The 21026-nt window shown below is 44.7% G+C and overlaps 1 protein-coding gene across 1 annotated transcript in view; it reads left to right on the top strand.

Annotated features, from left to right (window-relative positions):
* Positions 1 to 21026, top strand: part of AMOTL1 (angiomotin like 1) — a 54384-nt gene that overhangs the window by 18278 nt on the left and 15080 nt on the right. The window contains exons 4-7 of the mRNA XM_041487287.1: positions 6363 to 6639; positions 10681 to 10825; positions 11881 to 11970; positions 18586 to 18731. Of these exons, the coding sequence (XP_041343221.1) occupies positions 6363 to 6639; positions 10681 to 10825; positions 11881 to 11970; positions 18586 to 18731 (658 nt within the window). The remainder of the gene's footprint in view (positions 1 to 6362; positions 6640 to 10680; positions 10826 to 11880; positions 11971 to 18585; positions 18732 to 21026) is intronic.

Below are 21026 nucleotides of genomic sequence, written 5' to 3'. Positions count from 1 at the left end.
GCTAATCAGGTGTAGTAACACCTCTGATTTGACTCAGTGTTCCTTGTTTACATAGCTCATTAACACTTGCAGTTGGCACCCTGGGATCTCCCCATACAGCTTGTTACCCACTCAGGTATGTGAGGGTTGTCACAGCCCAGGATAGTATTTTCCACCCTTTTACTTTAGTTTGCTGTATTTACTCCTGGATGGATGAACTTGGACCAGCTCAAGTCGATATTGTACCTCCATGTGGTGCTTAAGCCGTGATCCAGATCACTCAGTGCAGTGAATCCTCTTCACTGATCCCAGTGGCTCTTGTCAGATCCTGGTGTCTTTTATTCAGAATGATTTCTTTATCTGCACTATTAATAAAAGCGTATATAATGCAAATGAGGCCTTGAACTGGAAACTCTGCTTCTTACTGAGGGGAATTAATTTGTGATACATGCGGAAGACAATCATGCAGGCATCTTTTCATTCTGATTTAATCCATGTGTTTTGAAAGTCAGCATGCAGAATCAGTGAAAATAATAAATCTGGGCTGTTTTTAAATACATCCCATTTTTTATGTGCCTCATAAAATTCCACCCTGCCAGAATGTAGAAGTCTATAATTTACTGCTGAAATACTCTGCTGCTTGTCCGGTATTTGTATATTTATTCCCCCCACACATACTACTGCTGTTTTCAGACAACCTGTTGATAGTTACAAATTCAGCCATGTCTGTGGCTGCTGTTGGGGCACAAGGAACTCCTTTTCTTTCCTGAGACAGCCCAGGCAGGCGGGTTTGCTGGTCCTGTGGACAAGCTGAAGGATGTTACACCCAAACTGACTTGTCCTGGCTTTTCTCTGCAAGGACAGCCCAAACATGAGCATGGGTTGGAGGCTACACTTCTATCTGACGTGAATGCTGGCAGCCCTGCAAAAGAGCTTTGCTCTGTATCCTTTCCTTCTGGTCTAATATGCCTTACATTAAAATAAATGAAAGTGAAATGAAGCTGTTTCCACAGCTTGGGTGATGCCCTGTCATTTCTCCTTAGCCTTCTCTATTATTATCCCAGCTGGTTCCTCTAGAAGTGCAGAGGTTCAGGAAAGCACCTTTTCCTTATGCTGAGAATCTGTTCTGAGTGTGGATCTCTGTGAGGAAATACAATATCCTGTCCCTCTCTTAACTATCAAGGGTATGTTTGATACAGCATATGTCTTTTTAGATTATAATTTTGCCCTGCAGAATCTTCACGTAATCGTGCCAAAGAAGTTGGGCTAAGTCTTTCTGGAACTAACAAATGTCACCAACAAAATAGTGAATTCAAGAGATGTTGAGTCCAAGTATGCAGAGTGTTTTTTGAAACAAGCACTTCTGTTTACAAGGTGCTGCAACTGTTGCTGATTCCATAGGACAGAGAATACCATGAGGGCCATATCTGGGCTTTGGCAAATGGGAGAATTGGCAAATGTTCTCCCATTTCTTTCTGTATCACCATTTAGTGATGGATCTATAATTTTGTTTCCTTGCAGCATGACCATCAGACTGGGCTTGCTGACTTTGCCATGATCCTGTTTTTGTCCTGCATGGTCATAATACTGTTTCTTCCATGTTATTCCCAGTGAGACAGAATAGTGTTTGAAGTCTGCTTCATGACTGCAGAAATCATAATGAATTCAGGTAGATACCTGGTCTGAGGTTGGTATCCTGACTGAAGGCTCCCACTCAATGGGCTGGAATAAGCACATTTCACACACTTTTTTACTCTCATTGTAAGGTAAAAGCCTAAGGCAACTTCAAAGAACTGCAACCCAGAAATGCCTTATTCTCATTGCTGACTCAGCCAGAGCATCCACAGAAGATGCATGAAGTTGTGAGATAAAGTTCCTTGGGAGAGTCTTTGAAAGATGAAATAGGTCAGCCTGCCCTAGGGGCAAAGGAAGGCAGAGCATTCAGAGAAAGATGAGCTAAATAGGTTAGAGGAGGGCATTTTAATTATGAATGTAAATGCCATGGTGTGTTGGAAACAAAGTCCTTCCTCCACTGGCCCCTTTCTATCCCTGAACAGAGAAGACTTTCACTGTACCTGTAGCAAGGCTGAGGTGGAATTTCCTTTCCAGAACATTTACAGGCATTTTCGTTTACTAATACTGTGCTGCTTTATCCAACAACAGCTCTTTTGTATTTATGATTTCCTGGTCATCAACAGCAAGTGGACTTTGTCATTAATTTTCCTTTCTGGGTTTCTTATTTCTGCATAAAGTTACAAATTCTCCCCGAATTTCTCTATCTTGGTAATTCTTGCTCCCAGGTGGTCCAGTATAAGAGAAGTATTAAGACCATGCCTAAATTTGGGGGCTTGGGCAGCCCCAACTTGAGAAATTGAGGAATTTCTTATGAAAGTGAGGTCCATTGTCAAGTATTTTGCTGAAGATATTGTATTGCAAGCTAGAGGTAATAAGCTATTATGCACGCATCACAAGCTGTATCTGTGAAAAGAGAGTGCTTGGTGACCCCAGCACAGTAGCCCTTAAGCCTCACAGCCTGCTGGTGCTCTTTATACAAAAAACTGTTTTCCTTATTTTTTTTCTCTTTTCCCTTCTTTACAATATATTGCAGAAGCTTATGGGGGCCCTGCTTCTACAATAATGCCAACAAAAAATATGTTTTTTAATAGAAATGTAGCTGAAATGTTGCAGAAATAGCCAAAACTCATAATGTTCCACTGTTGCATGCTTTTAAGAAGGATGATTGTTGACTAGAATGTTTGGCTGAAAGATTTTAACCTGCTCTAATGCAGAGCAAGATCAACATTTAAAATACAGTAAAAGCATTGTGAGACTGTCATTCTTTACTAAGCCCAGAGGACCTCAGGATAATCCTGATTGCTGCGTTTCTTTGGAGCTTTACGTGAGAATTTGGATAGGAGCTAAGCTGCTGTTATAGCATTCCTATTTTTGCAAATGCTGATTTGTTAATGTGAATTGCTGTGTTTATTTTATTGCGTATGTACTCAGAGATTTTGTAGTTGGCTAAATCAGAATTAAACTGGGACAGATTAAACAAGTCAAAAGAAAGTTAGTAACATTAATTTTGTTGAACAGCTGTGCTTCAGGAGGTATAAAGTCTGTTGTACCTGTTCAGTTTCCAAGCTGGAAAACACTGGAGAATCTCTCCTGTGGCCATGGCTTCTGAGACTCTGGTGGCTGGCAGCTGCTATGGGGTGTAAATCTTTAGTAGCTCAAAAAGTCATTTGCAGTCCAAGAAAATAGAGATCTCTGTGGTCTTTCCTTCCTCTGTAGTGTAGAACTAGACAGGCTAAAGTGACAAGAAAAGATGAAATTGATGAAAGGCGAAGATTTCCCAAAAGTACAGTGTCGAAAGTTCATGAAGGGTCTAAAGGGTGTATCTATGGACAAAGATTGCTGTGCTTCATAATGAAAAAGAAAAATTGCTGTATTTCCACTGGTTTAGATTCAGAGATCAATTTAATTCTATTGCTCTACACTATTCCCATAAAGAAGTGAGAAAATCTGTACCTGCAGCAAATCTTCCAAATTTTCTGCTTTCTACTAAGTGTCTTTGTAGGGGTGTAACTGCATCCAGACAGTCGGGCTTTTACTTGCATAAAACCAGTGGTGCCTTTTCTTTTGGTAAAGACAAACAAGCTCACACTTAACTGAATTAATTGCTGTGGTAAAATGTGTGAACACAGACTGGCTGTCAGCAGCATTGAGGAGGTGTTGCATGCTTGTCTGAGTTCACATTCACTTGTGGAGCATCTTTTGCACTGTGAGTGACATCCCTCACTCATGATGTTATTTATTGTTCAGATTTTTGAGCAAAAGAATATTCAAGTCCCACGATGGGCATCAGGTCTCTTGCCAGGTTTGCACACTGGAGCACCAGAAGGAAAGGGGGACTGTGGGAATGGTGTGAGAACTATGCCCATGATCAGAGGGCTGGAGCACCTCTTCTGTGAAGACAGACTGAGAGTTGGGGTTTTTCAGCCCAAAGAAGAGAAGGCTCCAGAGAGATCTTACTGCAGCCTTCTAACATTTAAAGGGGGCTTATAAGAAAGCTGGAGCAGGACGTTCTACCAAGGCCTGTAGAGATAGGATAAAAGGAGATAGCTTTGAACTGGAAGAGGGTAGATTTAGATTAGATATAAGGAGGAAAGTTTTTATGCTGAGGATGGTGAGGCACTGCAACAGGTTGCCCAGAGAAGTTCTGGATGCTCCATCACGGGAAGTGTTCAAGGCCAGGCTGGTTGGAGCCCTGAGAAGCCTCATCTAGTGGAAGGTGTCTGAGCCCGTGGCAGGGTGGTTGGACTAGATGGTTTTTAAAGATCACTTCCAAACCAATCCATTCTGTGATTCTGGTAGTTCCTGAGTGTTTTGTGGTTTTTTTTTGTGAAGTGCCATACAGCACCTCCCTGGCTTCCTGTCTTTTGGAAAGTTTTATCCTCTTTCAGTATGCATTTAGCTCCTTAGTTATTAGCCTGCACCTCTGCCAGAGAGCTAATATGCCTGGGACTGAGAGCAAACCCTTCTGGTCCTGGCAGCTGCCCAGGGGGAATGGCCCCTCTCCTGTGCTCTTGAGCTGCCCCCATGGATGTTTAATTTACAGGAGTGACACAGCCTTAGAGCACGTCTATGCTAGGCAGGTAAAAGCCATCTCAAGGCCAGACTGAGCTCAGCACAGCTTTCCTCAATGCTAGCTGAATGAAGCTCTGCTGGGATCTTCTTCCCAGGAACACTGGTCTGTACTTCTGACCAAGTTAGCAGTATACTTGTGTTCAGTGTTTCTTCCACTTCAGTACCTTTCTGTGCCAGAGTGGATGCATTGGGCAAAGCTGGGGTGAGAATGTGGGACTGTGTGTGCTCTGTCTGGGGGCCTGCAGATTTGCTTTCACTCTAGTTTGGACAGAAGATTAAGGCTGAATTGCTGGCTTTCTTTGCTGTCGTGTGGCTTGGCAGTGACAAGTTTGTTAAAGCAGTGCTGTTCATTTTCTAGGGCAGGATTTTAAAATTGCCTTCACTTTTCAGCTTTGTTCTGCTGTAGTTGAAGGAAGTGGTGGGTTATTGTCAGTAGAATTAGGCCAACACTGAAGGCTTTTGAAAACCCTATTTTGAGAAGCTGTGTAGGTGCTGAAGACAACAGTAACCATAATTACTATGTGTTTATATAGCACAAAATTGTCCGTCTAAGAAAAAGCGTTCGTGGTTCTTTGAGGCCCAGTGGGGTAAATATGTGTGTTCATAATGTCTTGTGCTGTGTGTAGGGTACAGAAATAAAGGTAATGGTATCAACAGCAAGCCTAATAGCTTGTGGTTACGTTAAAATATAAATCCAGAAGGTGCTTGATTGCAGACTTCAGGTGGGGTCTAGCAGCCAACTTATTTTCCAGCCCAACTGGCCCTGACACTGAGGTACCATGTGGTCTGGGTTGAGTCTCTTTAGAAAGATCAGTGTAGAAATTTCAGAACTTTGGCATTAGGGCTGAGAAGTGGCTCAGCCTGTGCACAGTGAGATTTCGCCTGGGACTGCTTCCTGTGACTGAGGCTTCAAGGGCTGACTGTGCAATGGGTGGAGGGATGGAGATGGGTTGGGTGAGGGACTCTGATCCCACCTGGCTGTCAGCTGCAGGCTTACCCTCACTGCTGAGACATCCTCCTGGATTATCTTCCAGCCACTGCAAATTATGATTCGGGTGTATTAAAGAGCTGCCTGCTAGCAGCAAGCCTAGCTCACAAGCAGATCCACTATCAGCTCACTTCTTATTCTTCCCTGATATGAGTGGTGAGTGATAGATGCCCTTAATCGGCCAGTGACACAATGAGGTCTCCTGCTGGAAGATGGCTTTAATGGCTCACTGTGATTGAATGGGGCTGTGCTTCCAGCAGTTCTGCAGCAGCACTTCCACTTGCTAAAGCCTCTCAGGGATGCTGCTTTGCTCACATCACTTCCTCTTGCCTCCCAGCTCAGCTGATCCACTGGTCTTGCTCTGGGCAGGGAATGGTGTTCAAAGGGTGAGTAATGCATCCCTTGTGTTTTCTTCAAGCCTGCCAGCTTATGCTTCTCAGCCATGGTGTTTGTGGGAAGGGGAGGCAGGAAGAGGCTGGTGGCTGCTGAAGTATTAGCTGCACACCTAGGCAAAAAAGCTGGTTTTGAGTCAGTGCTTCCTTTATGCGCTCATACCAGACATGTACGTCACTGTCAAGAGCAGGCAAGGAGACAATTTACCAGTCTCTGCTGCGATTGTTGGCATTTAGGAGTCGTGACTGTCCAGTTATAACACTATTAATAACGATGCAGTCATTAGGTGAAAGCTCCCGTAAGCATTTCGAGGGCATGCGGCTCTAATACTTCCCCCATGTGTGCTTTCCCACAGCCGACAATGCCAGCCGCCCTTCCCGCCACCGCCGGCCCAGCAGCACAGCCCCATGTCCTCGCAGGCCACTGCTGGCCCCCTCCTCCCAGGCTCCTTGCCCCCGCTGCCGGCCCCTGTGGCTGCCCAGACCCCGACGCTGCCAGGCCAGCAGCTGACACCGGACGCCTTTGCCATCGTGGAGCGGGCGCAGCAGATGGTAGAGATGCTCTCCGAGGAGAACCACGTGCTGCGGCAGGAGCTGGAGGGGTACTACGAGAAGGCAGACAAGCTGCAGAAGGTAGGTGTAGAGATTGGGATGGAGCCTGGCCAGGATAACCATCTTGCTGTTTCTGCCTTTGGGCAGCTGTTCTTCAGAGTTGTGTCACTGCAGTGGGGATGCACCACTGGCCGCTTCTAACTACTGCCTTTCCATGGTGGTCTCACAGAGTGGTAATCCTCTGCCTTGTGGGCTCTACTGCCTTTAGGATGAAACAGGGCAGTCCATCACATATCTCTCAACTGGATATTTTCCCCTTCCATCTTCCATGCTGGCCTCACTGGAGCTTTCCCTGGAAGTTTCCCATGGGCAATATGTTCCTGGTGCAGCAGGGTCCTGTACCATCTGCACAGAGGTTAGAGATGCAGGTGAGAGCCATATGAAGAGCACTTTCTCATCTGTCCTAAGCCGTCTTGTCCACCACAATAAGCTGGTGTGGTGCTCCACACTCTTCAGAAGTGTAACAGCCACCACTGGGGTTGTCCATTGTTATGAAATGGATGAACTGGATTGTCTTGGGGGCTTTCAGTTACTGCTCCTCGAGTTTCTAAGAACTGATGTTAGACATCCATTTGAACATGTTGGTTCTAAAAGCACTGTCCCCTTATCTGAAAGAACCATTTGATAAAGATTTTGCTTGAAACCCATTTTATCTAAGAGATCCTGCATGCTCTTTTCTATAAATATGCAGGTTTTTTCAGCGGAGAAGGGTGATGTCTTGCAGACTGCCTGGGGTGAAAAGATGAAGAGTTGTATGAAATGAAGTAGAAATTGCTTAAAACTGAGGCTCACTAAAGGCAAATCAGAGATGCTCCCCAGATCTGCTGGCTTTGGGTCCCAAGGGCTCGGACCAAATTATTTATTTAGGACCCTGTACTACTATTTCATTTAGTTTTCCCACCACTTATACACAAATGAGCTTAGACTGCAGGTCTTTTCTCTCTGAATTTAGGAGTCTATATAGCGGCTCAATTTTTTTTGTATACTGGGTGGATCAGGGTGTTCTTGGAGACACCCTTCATAGAAGAAGCAGCTCTTAGAGACCATGTCCCAGCCTCAGCTTTGGGAGAAATTTGTGACAATGTGTTCAAACAGATTAGAAAAAAGACCAAGTCTTTTGTAGCTGCTGTCCTTTCTGCCTCCTTCTCTGCAACAAGATGAGTTGAGTTTATTCCCAGAATCTCCTAAACTTAGTTAAAAAAAATTCCACAGCAACGTTAACTATTCATGAAGAAATCTGCCAGAACTTTAATACTGACTTCCTGTGGCCTTTGTGGGCAAAAAGAAATATTCCAGCTATTAATTTTACAAAAGCTGCGTTGTTCAGTAAAAGGTATTTAAGTGTAATGCCCCATAAATATTCCGGTTTCTTTCACCATTGGAAATGGTTCTCTCTTTATCTTGGATGCCCTGCAAGTATATTGCATCAGACACCAACAGAAAGGTATTCAAGCATGGGCTGAAGTCTCACTTCAGTCAGTAAAGTGTGGACTTGAGTCCCATTGACTTTGGGGGAATGTAAGCGGAGTATTAAAGTGAAACACATACTCAAGTGCATTCTTTCTTCAGGAAACCAAATCTCTAACACATGGTATCCCTCCCATGCTGCTTTTGCTGTGTTTGAACACAAGGTCAGGGCAGGTCTTCCTCAGTTCCCACAAATATTGCCTCTGAAAATGTGATTGAGTTAAATTACGTACTTTGGATGTGAAAACTCTTCCCTCTTGTTGCAAGTGGAAAGGTCAGGAAGGAGTACTTCTTGTTTGTGGGTAACAGTTTTATTCTAGGTAGGACCACCTTCCCATCACTTTTAGTTGTTACAGCACAGGAAAAGAAGTCAGAGAAAGTCAGCCTGACTTGTAGGACTCCCTGGGCATTTGTACAAACAGATCAGTTCTGAGGGTTGTCACATTCTCAGTTGTGTGTGAACAGACTTTTTTGTAGAGGTACAAGGTGGTGTTGAGTCCCTGTGCTGTTTGATGAGTTGCCTTGTTTTCTTACCTAAAAAGAGTTGGAAGAGGAATTGTGTGCATTTAATTTTGAGCTTTTTGCATGATTTTCCCTTTTCTGAGTAGTGTTATCTTGCTGAAGTTTAATTGCCAGGCTGGGCTGGCTCTTCCCTGTGCCACATGTGTGGGTTGTTTGAGTGGGTTGGCTCCAGGAGCTACTAGGCAGAGAAAAGGCTAAATTGTTTTCTTTTTCCTCCATGGAAGAAGGAGAAGGAAATCCCAGAGCTGTTGAGAAACGCCAACACAATTTATGGCTGTTCTTCTGCTCTCCTTTAATTTTGTTCAGTGCTGATGGAGCACTTGGTACAGTAAGTTTTTTGCCTCTAGGGCTGCAGACGGTGTGGTGATGTGTTTTGGGAAATATCAGCATATAGAGGGCCAAGCAGAGCACTTGTGGTAACCAGCTGCATTGGGCCAGACTGTTAGGCTGTGGAAAGCCACTTTTGTGCTAGCAAATCTGCTCTGCTATGGTAGGAGCTGCCTGGAGAAAGCATCTTCTCCTGCAGATAGTGGCTTAACAACTCCCTGAACAATTCAGAGAGAACCAAATTAAAGCATCTTGCTAAGGGCATTGTTCATATGCCTCTAAAGCACTGAAAGGCTGGGGGCATCAACTACCTCTCTAGGAAACCTATTCCAGGGTTTGACCACCCACTGAGGAAAAAAATGCCTTCTCATGCTCGTCTGAATCTCCCCACTTGTTTCAGTTTTTGTGCTTGTGAACAAGCTGGAAGCAGAAAATGGGGAAGGTAATCAGGTTTCCCCATCATGGCTCTGCCAGGCTTTCCTTGGTGCGTGGTTTGGAGGTGCTGCCTGCCCATGGGCTGTGTCTTGACAGAGTGGCTCCAGCATTGTAGGAGGTGTATGTCCAGGCTGCTGGAGTCTCGCTGTGTGTTCCTACACAGCCAGCGGGGTGACAGCTCTAGTGTCCCTGGAGCTTTCATTCTGCAAGTGCTGCAGCTGGAAAATCATGCCTGAAGCTTACTGAGAGGGACCTAATTCTTCAGCAAGTGGAGGTGAGCTTGCACCCTAGCTTCAAAAATCATGAATCTGTCCCACCCATGACTCAAAAAGCACCAGATTTAGAAAGGTACATGGGAGGCTATGTATGTCTTTTGGTTTTGCAGCCTGTTCACGTTATCAAGCCTTTCTCCACAAACACAAGGGCCAGGCATGCGGGAACAGATTCCCACATCAGCACTGATCATCTCTGCAGCAATAATTTTACCAAAGTTGTATCACTTAACATGACATTATCTTATTAAAACAGTTGGATGGATTGAGCTGAACAGCAAAACTCTACCCAGGACTATTCTTCTGTCAGTCTTTTGGGCTCAGGTCTTAAGATACAAGTTCACCACTAAGGGATTCCTCTGCATACCATGCCTGCAGTTTGCCAGATTTCAAGGAGATGAAGTTAAGGAGATTGAAAATCCAAAGCAATTGGTTCTGTGTGTTATAGAGAGTTTCTCTTGTATAAAGCAGTCTTCAGTCAAGGATGGAAGGGAATGGATCACAGTATTTTAAAAGTGACAGGAGGCCAGAGCTGAGCCTAAAATACTTTTGGTGGCATTCAGAGCTCAGAGATAAGTTCTGGATCGGGGACCTGTTGAACAATAAATGTTGCCTGCTACTCCCTTTCTAGGAGAGAATACAGCCCACACAAGTACACCATTTCTTGTTTTTTCTTCTCTTGGGTGGCATTAAAGCAGTCACCTTGGTCATAGACCAAAGGCAACCAAGCAGTTCCATCAAGTCTAGCCCACCTCAAACTTTTTTGGGAGCTGCCAGTGGGGTGTCCTGGGGTGTTGTGACATGGTGAGCTGCGCCACAGGGTGTTTACAGGGATTCCCCACTGCAGGAGGAGCCACCAGCATTGCTGGGGTTTCATGCCATTGTCTGCCAGGGAGATCGTTCATTGCAGAGTTGGTGGCTGGTGTGACACCTGACATGAGCATTGCCCTGACCCCTTGTGTTACTGGAATGTGCTGGGCAAATGCTGGAACGGGACATATTCCTGCAGGGCTTTAACAGAAACTCTCTCTTCTTTCAGTTTGAAATTGAGATTCAGAGGATTTCAGAAGCTTATGAGGGTTTGGTCAAGACCACCACTAAGAGGGAGTCCCTGGACAAAGCAATGAGAAACAAACTCGAAGGAGAAATTAGGAGACTTCATGACTTCAACAGGGATCTCCGTGGTACGTTACAGTTGCTTGTGGTTTTTTCCCCCTTTGGTTGACATGGTGTTTCACTTACAAGCTCCAGAGCAGCAGGCTTTAGAGGAGTGGCTTTCTACAATATGTAGATACACATCATGAGAAGTAAGGCCCTGCTTATTGGCATTAGACAAAACTGTTGTCACCCTCCTGGTGGCAAAAAAACCTTCTGGCAAAGTGTAAGAATCAGCTCCAGATGGTGCCTTTGTGTTTAGCACTTGAAAGTATGGGTTTAACAGCCAGGCCACCAGTCACAGTATCCTGGTGTCTCAAACCTGCCCACTCCTAAAGAGCTGAAGAGCAAATTGTAATGTAGAACAATACTGTGTTACTCATAAATCTCTGAGGTCAGTGCCTTCACAGGCCAGTAGCCAGTATCAAGGGTTATCTGTTTTTAAAAAAAAATTAAAATTGAAGGATACTTTGGGTAACTATTTCCCATCCAGGTTCCTGATGGGGGGGTACTTTGGTACTCACTGCTCCTGCAGTGAGGTGCCTTTTTCAAGCTGACTTATGTTTTTTGCAATGGTGTAAATGGGCCACATTGTCTTTTTGAAAGGGGGAAGTTTCTGAAGGCAGGACCTTTCCAGGGACCTTTCCCTTGGCTGCAGAAAATGCCTTCTTTCCCAGGGCATCCCCAAGGAGTGGTGTCACTGGGCTGGGGGCTCCCATTCCCCAGGATGTCTTGCTGTACCAGGGGCAGCTCTTCCCTGCAGAAAAGCAGCCATCTCCTTACACAGCTGGGTAATTCAGATTGCAGATGCCTTGTGCATTTTGAGTAGTGTGAGAGATGATTGCCTGGGCATGTCAGCTGTGAATGGCAGAGACTTTCCCCCCAGTTTCTGTGAATCTGAATAACACAACTTCATGGAAGAGGTCAAAGGCCTCATCTTTTATGTATGTGTCAGCCTCCATTTCAATATCCTCCTTCAGAGAGTCTATTTATACTTCTCTGCTGGCATGCATCTTATTTTCTTGGTTGGCCTACAATTTTATATACATATATTTATACTTGAAGTATTTCCTGTTTTTTGCAGAACGACTGGAGACAGCCAATAGGCAGCTGGCCAGCAGAGACTTCGATGGGCACGAGGATAAGGCAACAGAGGGCCTTTATGCCACTCAGAGTGAGTACTGTGCTCATCTGTTTGGAAGATGCAGACATATATATATATATATATGCACATATACATGCACACATATAGTGGAGTGGAGGTGAATGCTTTGCTATGAATTGTTATCCTGCTTGTGGCTTGGTTTTACTCAGCTAATTCATCACACAGTCTTGTTTAAGCTGCAGACTGGATTGTTTAGGGTAGGGTTTTTTCTCTCTGAGCAGCAGAATCAAGCAGTGGGAGTTAATGGTAACACAATTTAGCTTATTTTTGATAAATATTTATCTGAAATTGTGAAGTGTTACTTGCAGAGATAATCTCTAAAGATGCATGCTTTTTAGAGGAGCCAGATTCTTCTCTTGGCTGGGAAAAGGTCAAAATGAGCTCTGCTGACTAGTTGTCAGTGCCATGGTTTGACTAACAGCAGAAAGAGCAGAGCTCAACCATGCTTTTTACCAAGGACTGAAGTGACAAAGATTTTACAGCTTCTATTGCTATGGAAGCATCCATTCCCAATGCACTGTAGGCTCCCATAATGACTGGCCATAGTGCTGGTGGTTTCCTTGCCATGCACTGATGTGTGTGTGACCATCCAACCTGAGCAGCTGGATGCTGTGTGGCAGTATGTGGCTTCTTTCATATCCTAAGCATCTTCAGCATGCTTCCAGAAGGGCTTGGTCACCTGGAAGCTGTGCAGTATCTTGTGAGCTGAAATCCCAGTGAAGCTCATTGCTGTGTACAGCTCATCCTTCTGTTTTATTGCATCAAGAGCTTCCTTGGAAGATGAGCTGCAACTGCAGTACCATCCACCTCCATTAGCATTGCAGAGTTTGGTACTATTCAACATGCCTCACCACCAGCCCTGCAATGTCCAGCAGCTGCTCCAAATGCTGGAGAGCCTTCTCCTGGCTCCCACCAGAAGTGATGATGCCAGCACAGCTGATTGTTTGGTACACGTGTGCACAAACCAGAAAAGAATCCAGTGATCTTTTCCATGACACTTCAGCTTTGCTGTATTAGCAAATGGCATAAAGGTGTATAGATACTGCTGCAAATCCAATGGGATGATCTCTTAAAGAAATGGCACTGCTGTATAAATCTTGTCATCCTTGGAAAGAGTTAGATGGGATAAGCTGCTCAGTAGAAATTGAGACTGGGATCTTCTCTCTTCATGTAGAGACAGCCTGGCAGTGTTGCTGTATGCTGTTAGCTACAAGGAGGAGTTAAATCCCCAGGATGGACTCGGTGTGAGTTCTTTTCCAGTGCATAAACATGCTCTGTGCCTCTAGTGATAAATATTTAGCAGTGAAACTTTGTGCTGTGCACTCAGCATATTGCTGCAATCAATTCACAGCTTACAAACAAATATAGCTTTTCGGATCCTATCACGTAAGAAGGTCTGGATGCTTGGAGTGTCTCCTGGCTAGGCCAGCGGGCTAAATTTTACTAATGCAATGCAGAGTGCTTCCAAGAATAGAAAAATGGGCACATGTAAAGCAGGTCCTCTTCAGTCATGTTTTTTGGGCTGCTGGGACATGCGCAGTACTGACCCCGATATGAGGGTGTCTGCCTAACAGACACCCCTCTCAGAGTCCATAAAAGGTTCTGCTTGGAAATCCTCTGTTGCTGACTGCATTTATACCCTGATGTTTGTGTGTGTCTGAGTCTTCCACTGGGGCAGACCATAACTGGGGTTTGGTTGTACCTCACTGCTGACCTGGGGGTTTTGCAAGCACAGTTTGTATCTTCCTCATGTCTTTTAATGGGATGCACAGGCAGAAGAAGGAGAAGAGAAGAAGGAGAAGGAGAAGAGAAGAAGGAAACTGAGTTTTAGCTACTTTATATACAGTGAGATTGAAATACTCATTTTAGAAGAAGAAAAAAAGGTTTGTTGTGAAGGTGATGTTTTGGTTTTATTCCTAAGAGTAGCAGGTTATTAAGTAAATGCAGGTTAGTAAATGCAAATCTAAATTTTCACTAGGAAAGCAAAAGCAGATTTCTAGTCCCTATGTTTTTGGAAGACAGCTGGGTAACATGACCCAAATTATGTAAGAAGACTCCAACATCCACAGTTTCCTAAAAGATGTCATTTTCAAGCCACTCTGGTGATGAACTGAAGAAAGAAAGATAAGATTCTTGAGGCTGGTAATACTGCATACCAATTTTTTTTATGGTAAAACTCCAGTATTGGGAAAAAGTCCCTGAAAAAGAAATCTGGCAAGGCAGGATGTTCAAGGATCATTTTTCAGTTCCTCGTAGAGCTTTCCATAAGCAGTGCAACAGTGCAGATCAGTCTTGCGCTCTGAGATGGAGACTGCAGGTGACAAAAAAATCTTATTCTTTGCAGTTAAATAGACAAAGCCAGGCCACGTGCCTCTAAGTGTTGAGTGCTAGGCAGGGCTGGAAAATACCCACACCACATTAGTTAAAACATAATTATGTGATGTTTTGTGAAGGAAAAGGGTTTTTTTAAGGAAAGACATGAAGCAGCAACTGATGAAGGCATATGGGCCCATACAGGCAAGAGAAGAGACACTTAGGAGGAGGCTGAGAGATGTTGTGGAAAGGAAGAGGAAGGAAGATTGAGGCTGGTTTCAAGGGCATAGGGATGAGAGAAAGCTTACAATGCAGCTTATTATCCTCATATCTTGGGAAAAATATGTTTTGGTGGAGTGTGAGAATTCTGTGTGTTTTTTGGGGATTTCTGAACCGTGGGAGCACTGTTTTTTCAGGTGTCTGAGACAGACTGAGGTCTGTGCGCATCCACATGGCTCTGCATCTGTTAGTGGGGATACACGGACAGTTCCAGCAGTGTGTTGATAGAGCCTTATGCTTTGTGGGAGTGTTCAGTTCATGTGCCATGAACTTGTGCATATATCTCTGTCCCAAATATCCCAGGCAAAGAAATGTTCCCATTTCCAGACCGGAAATAATCAGGAAATAATCTGCATTGCTGCTCCAGGACTCCTTTGGCCCAGCTTTGTCAGCATCAAACCACAGCTGCAGAGGACTCAGTGAGGCTTGGACAGATAGACAGAGGGACAGTAGCTCTGCCACTCCTCTGGAGGGAAATGTCTGGGCCTGGCAACCTGACCCTATTTAATGTGTAGAGAATTTAGTAAAGCTGTGGAAAACCTTCTCCTGTTTGGTTGCTTGATGTAAATACAGATTCATTTATTTTGCTTATTATTATGGGGGGGATACCAGCTGCTGAAAGGTCTTTGGAGCAGGCAACAGGGTCCTGTCCTCATTTCAGATTCCTTCTGACAGTCAGTGTGGGGAGGCTGATGGAGCATGAGGGCCCATCCTACTCTTGATCCCCTGTGTCACAGCCATGGCTGTTTGGGAAGGCTGGGCCACCAGAGTTGGCTGGGACGCAGCTTGATCTAGGTGAGCAGAAGAGGTGACTCTTGTGCCTCAACCTGGTGCATCTGGTCCAAGGGTGACTGGCTGCAGCTGCCATGGTGTACACCTGTGACCAGGGACGGTGGATGGCAGAGCTCCTCCACACACTTGCCATGTCAGGAGCTGCAGGAGTGATGAGAGGCTAAAGAAGTCCCTCAGGTTTCACTGAGGAAAGGCATGGTCACTAGGAGGCATCTGTGGAATTAACAGCTGTGAGTGAAGAGCCACCACTGGGAAATGAAAACCTGCATAAGAGAAATTGTTGGAAGTGCTGCAAGGGATGTGCTATGGGAGCCACTCTTGTTTGCAGGAAATCTCCTGCAACCAAATTAGTCTCTGGCTGCTGTAATTTGATATATTTTCTTCTGCCAGCAGTGGTCATTTTATAGTAGCAAGGACTGTCTTTAAAATATGTCCATGTTGCCACTCTGCAACAGCAGAGCAAGGCAAAAATCAGCTTGGGATGTATTGAGAAGGTCATTAAATTGGTCAAATAAGTTGATACTCAGATGTAATATGTGCTAAGGCATCTGAGTTACACTGAGTCTGTGTCATCTCATGCCTGTATCTTTTTGTCTAAAGTTTCCATTTCAAAGCAGATTCAATACTTGTCTGCTTTTGATGCACCTGTCCAGCCTGAAAAGTCAGAAAGCCTGTTTGAGAAGCACTGAAGCAGCCTCCTTGCTTACAAGTGTAATATCCTCAGTGTATGGAGGTACAACAGTCAGAGGTAGTCTGTAGAAAGCTGTGAGATTACAACTGTGAGCACCAGTGAAGCCTTTTGGGAACTGCTCTGTAATGGGGTATGGCAGTGACCCAGCGGAACATAGAAATAGTTATTAATTAGAGTCCTGTAGTTAAAAAGGTGTATGCAAGGGTAGTGCAGTAAAACAGTGTTTTTAGACTTTAAGGATACTTTGTTTGAACTTGAAGAGAATTTAAGGTATGTTCAACTAAGTCCTTCATCACTAAAAATTAATGCAAGTAAAGAACTTACAAAATGTACCTCTAGGATTTTACAGGATGAAGCTGACATGGAGAAGTGTTGAGAGCTGTTCAGGAAATTTTTCTTGCCAGCTTTCTAGTAGTGATTACTGTGTGTATTTGTGTATAATTTGTCCTCTTTTGGCAGCATAGAAAGCACAATGCAACAGGGTAGGCCGAGGACATCAAGTTCCATGAATGGAAGTTGAAAATGAGGATCCCAAGTTCTGTTTTGATATGTGTTATTCCCATGTATAATGTGATACATGGGTTTCAAATCCAGAGCAGAGCATGTGTGGTCCCATCTTGAGGTGAAGGAGGGCTGAAATAGCACTCATCTTCCAGCTTCCTCACCCTCTAATGACATTAGCTCCCTGATAATTTGCCCAGATTTACACTTTTCTGCAATACATACTAATGTTCCTTCTGGCTAATCTGATTGAAGTAAATATTTTTGCACTGAAGGAAGAGGTCTGCATGTCTAGTATAAAATCCCTTGCCAACAAGGGAAGAGGAAGGCCATCATCATCCCAGGATGGCTCATGGTGGCAGTCAGTGGTGCGGTGTCCACAGCAGTCACTGGGCTTTACCTATGGGCTTTGCAGTGACCAGCATGATGGTTTTGCTGCCAGCAGTTTTTATGAGGTGCTGAGTTCCTCCTTTTAGGACCAATGAGAAGACAGGTGGGTGGTTTGAGCTCGCGTTGCCCACTTTTGCCTTGTACACATGGCTCAGCTTGTGTCCATCTCACCTTGCTGCAGGCACCTGGTGATGGTGTGTGAATCAAACCTGTTCTCATCCCACCTGACATTAAGGAAGAATGTGGCCCTGCTGGGGGTAATTCAGGTCTAAAATGGAATGGCTTTGGCAGTGAGAAGTTTTCTGACCATGCTTGGGGGAAGGTGGATGGTTGGGCTTCCAGCTTGAGTGGCCACATTTGGGTGGCATGGGCTGGATGGTTGGGGCAGGTTTCCCATGTTTCAGTGTTTTTGAAGCAGCTTTTCACTTCAGCTAAAAAATAATAAATTATGTAATGCTATGTTTTAAAAATCAAAAATCAAAACAACATTTAATTGATGCCAAATAAATTTTTGGAGGAAGTTTTCCTTCCTGGAGGTTTTCCTAGTATCTATTTTTGTTGTCATTCAGAACAAAGGCCAGGTTTTGAAATTTCAGATGTCACTGAAAGAAACCTCGATCCCCTGCTCACTCCAGTCATTAACTGTTTGTGTTCTGACATCAGGGATCCAGTGATTGGCCTGTGACACTCGTGTTCCCAGAAATAGCTTCTCAGCATTGTCAGGGCAGAAGCAGATGGAGCCAAGCATTTCCCCAGGCAGCTTGCCAGCAAAGTCAGTGGTGGGCCTGCAATTTGTTGCTGAAGACAAAGATGTGAGCAGAGATGACTGAATTTAGCCAGTTGTTTATTTTTGTATGTTGTTTTAAATCTTACCCAAAAAAGGGATGATTTTTCAACACAAAGGTTATCTACATGCTTTAGTTTCACTTGTAATGCTTAACAGAAGGGGAGCACTGGTCACTGGATCCTTAAGTCCTGCAGCTCTGGAAGGTCACGGAGGACCCCCATAGGCCTGCAGTGGTTCCCACAACCTCTCTTCTCTCTGCATGGTCAGAGGACACCTGTACAGAGGCCTCCTATCATATTCTTTGTTACTGTTTTCCCCTCTTTCCATTTTCAGGCTGTCCAGCACAGATTTGTGTTTACTATTTGGCTTCTTCAAATTTTGTGTGTCATGATCTCCATCTTTGCAAATAAAAAGCACAAGGCACAGCACAGCCCACATCCATGGGGCTGAGGTTTCTTGCCCATTACAGAAGGCAGCAGAATTGAAACTGGCAGCTGTAAGGAGCTCTTAATGTAGGGTGTTGTGTAAAAAAGGAGTAGTTGGTGCAAACTGAAATGTTTCTGTGGGATGTGCTAGCAGTTCAGCAGAATGGAAAGCTGTGAGGCAGTGCTGGGGACAACAAGCTCTGCTGGTGCAGATGCAGCCCAAGCTGCCTCTGGTCTCTGCTGCTGGTGTAAGGCTGGGCACTGAGGGGCTGAGCCCTGGCAGTAGAAGCTCCTTGCCCACTGTGTCTCAGCACTGTGTTGTAAAGGCCTTACTTGCTGCTGCTTTTCATAATTTTTGTTTTTCTAGGGAGGTGGCAGCTTTCCTCTGGTGTGTGGCTTGGGGCCTGTGAGCTGTCCTCATGGAGTGGCTCTTGTCTTTCTTTCAGACAAAGAGAACTTGAAGGAGAAGGAAAAGTTGGAGATGGAGCTGGCAGCTGTGCGTTCAGCCAATGAGGACCAGCGGAGGCACATTGAAATCCTTGACCAGGCCCTAAACAATGCACAAGCCAAGGTTATCAAGCTGGAAGAGGAGGTGAGGCATGGACAGTATTTCTGTGCTCTGAGGATGGACATGGCTCATGGTCAGACCTTTCTCCATCCAAGTCCTGATTCTCTTCTACACACAGTGAGCTAGGTCTTCCTGTTTCCCTTGCACTTGCCCTTTTATAGAGAAAATGTGTAGTTACACAATGCTGAGCCAAACAAGCAAGCAAAGGAGACCATAGATGTGTCTAGAGCAAAGCCTTCAACATGTAACCAGAAACACAATTAAATTCTACTAGCTGGTGGCTGAGGTAATGATCGGATTTAGCAGAAAAGTTGAATAAAAAACTGACTACTCGCTGGCCTGGGACTGTGATAGAGACACGTGGTGCTAGTGCATCCCATTTCTCACCAAGAATACCAGGAAGCTTTTGAGATGTACACAGCAGTACAGGACTTGGTGACTTCACGTCTTAAAATGTCTGGCCAATCTGGCTGGAAGCAGACTGACTGACCAGGATTTAGAGCTGCAGGTTTTATTTGAGAGCTAAAGAGAGCCTATGATGCTGTGAGACCCAAGAAATGCAAAAATCCCAATAAGCCTGATAATGAAAATAGGTATTCAGATAGGAAGCGAAATCCCATGCACAGGGCATTCTTTAAACTGACAGAGCAATACCTAGTAGTTGGAAGCTGAAACTAGACAAATTCATAATGGAAATAATGTTCAGTTTTACCTATATCTAAGAGTGATATTATCAGTTCTCCATTACTGGTGAAGAAAGTCTCAATGTATTGTATTCCTTAAGGACATTCAAATGAGGAGGTGTGGATCTAGTAACTATTTGAAAGTCTATGCATGCTAGCAGATCGGGTAAAACTGTCAAAACAGGCCTTTTCAGATCCCTAAAATCTCTGTTCTTGGGACCAACAGAGGAAGCAAGTTTTATGGGATGTAAAAGGAACGTGACCTTTACTACCTAAGTGGCCAGGTCATTGGTGACAGAAAGGCTGTTGATGAACCTCTGCCCTAGCAGACTGGGTAGAGGTTCAGGCTCTGGCACAGACTGTTGGCAGGATCTTGGGCAGCTTTGTTTCCCTTCAGAGCTTCATTTTCCACCTGTACCTTCCCCAGGGCTGGCCAGGGCAGCAGGGATGCAAGGGGTCTTGTGGGGAGCAGAGAAAGCCTTTCCCAAATACTTGCAATTAACTTAAGTGTCATTCATTGTCTTGGAAAGATGAAGGGAGAATTGACCTCTGTGATTTTTGAATGTTTTTTATTGACAGTAAAATGACAATGTAGACTCCCTGTTAGGCTAACCAATGGTTACTTAAGAGTCTGGAAGATTTAAAGTGCTGTATGCGAGTGCTGAAGACATTGCTGGTTTGTACCTGACCAATGGCCCATTCTGACTCTCTGTTTGGAAACATTTTAAGAACTCCATTTCCTTGGATGGATGCACTCAGCAGCAAGAAGAGGATCACATTCAGTTTAACTGCTCCTTTATTAGTTAGACTAAAGCCTGCTCACCATCTGGGTGTGTTCAGGGCAGTCCCTTTGGGGTAGCTGCAGGAGCCAGCATATCTTTAATCTGTACATAATTCACTTGACACTCTTTGGCTGAAAGGGAACCTGAGGTTTTCTATTTGCATTTCATTACAAAGGGCTGAATAAAGGAATGGTTTAGGTGGCAATGCCTGCTTCTACACTCATGGCATCATGCAGGGGATGGGAAGAAATAGTGTTTAGCTTGTGTCTGGTCCACAGGCTGTCAGTGTGGTACTGGCAGGTAATATTGACTTGCTGAGTAGAGACTAGTGAAGGCAGAAGCATTTATACAGTGATCTCCAGGCAGGTGGTTCAAGAACCTACCTTGTGCCTGCTGTGTTGTAGTAAATATCTTTGCAGCCTTAGGGCTCTAAGAGCTTGGCAGTATTCAGGTTTTAGTCTAGTCATGCAACAGAAATGTGCTTCTGCTGGATCCTAGATTGTGGACTGGTGGAGCTAAGCAGAGGTTAGATGTTCCCCTCTAGGGAGCTCCTAACCTGCTTAGGGCATGGCAGGAGTAACGGAGGTGGTAAATTCCTGCCTGGAGCACTATAGGTGTTACAGAGGTGGTAATCTCCTGCCTTGGGCATGGCAGGTCTCAGAGGTGACATATGAAAGTGATGCCTTGGTATTTGCCACAGTATATCGGAGTCCTCAGCCTGACAAACCCATGTTGATCTGGTACCTTTTAACTTCTTTTTTCATTCTAGGGGCAGTTCAAATGGATTTTAGCCCAGCTGCTGTGTTTTAATTGTTCAAGGCAGTGCCAGGCAGCTTGGGTGAAGTGCAGTTAAT

Source organism: Pyrgilauda ruficollis, unplaced genomic scaffold (genome assembly GCF_017590135.1).
Source record: "Pyrgilauda ruficollis isolate IOZ18807 unplaced genomic scaffold, ASM1759013v1 scaffold8, whole genome shotgun sequence".
In the NCBI taxonomy this organism is placed as follows: domain Eukaryota; kingdom Metazoa; phylum Chordata; class Aves; order Passeriformes; family Passeridae; genus Pyrgilauda; species Pyrgilauda ruficollis.
This window is presented reverse-complemented; position numbering and strand designations above follow the sequence as displayed.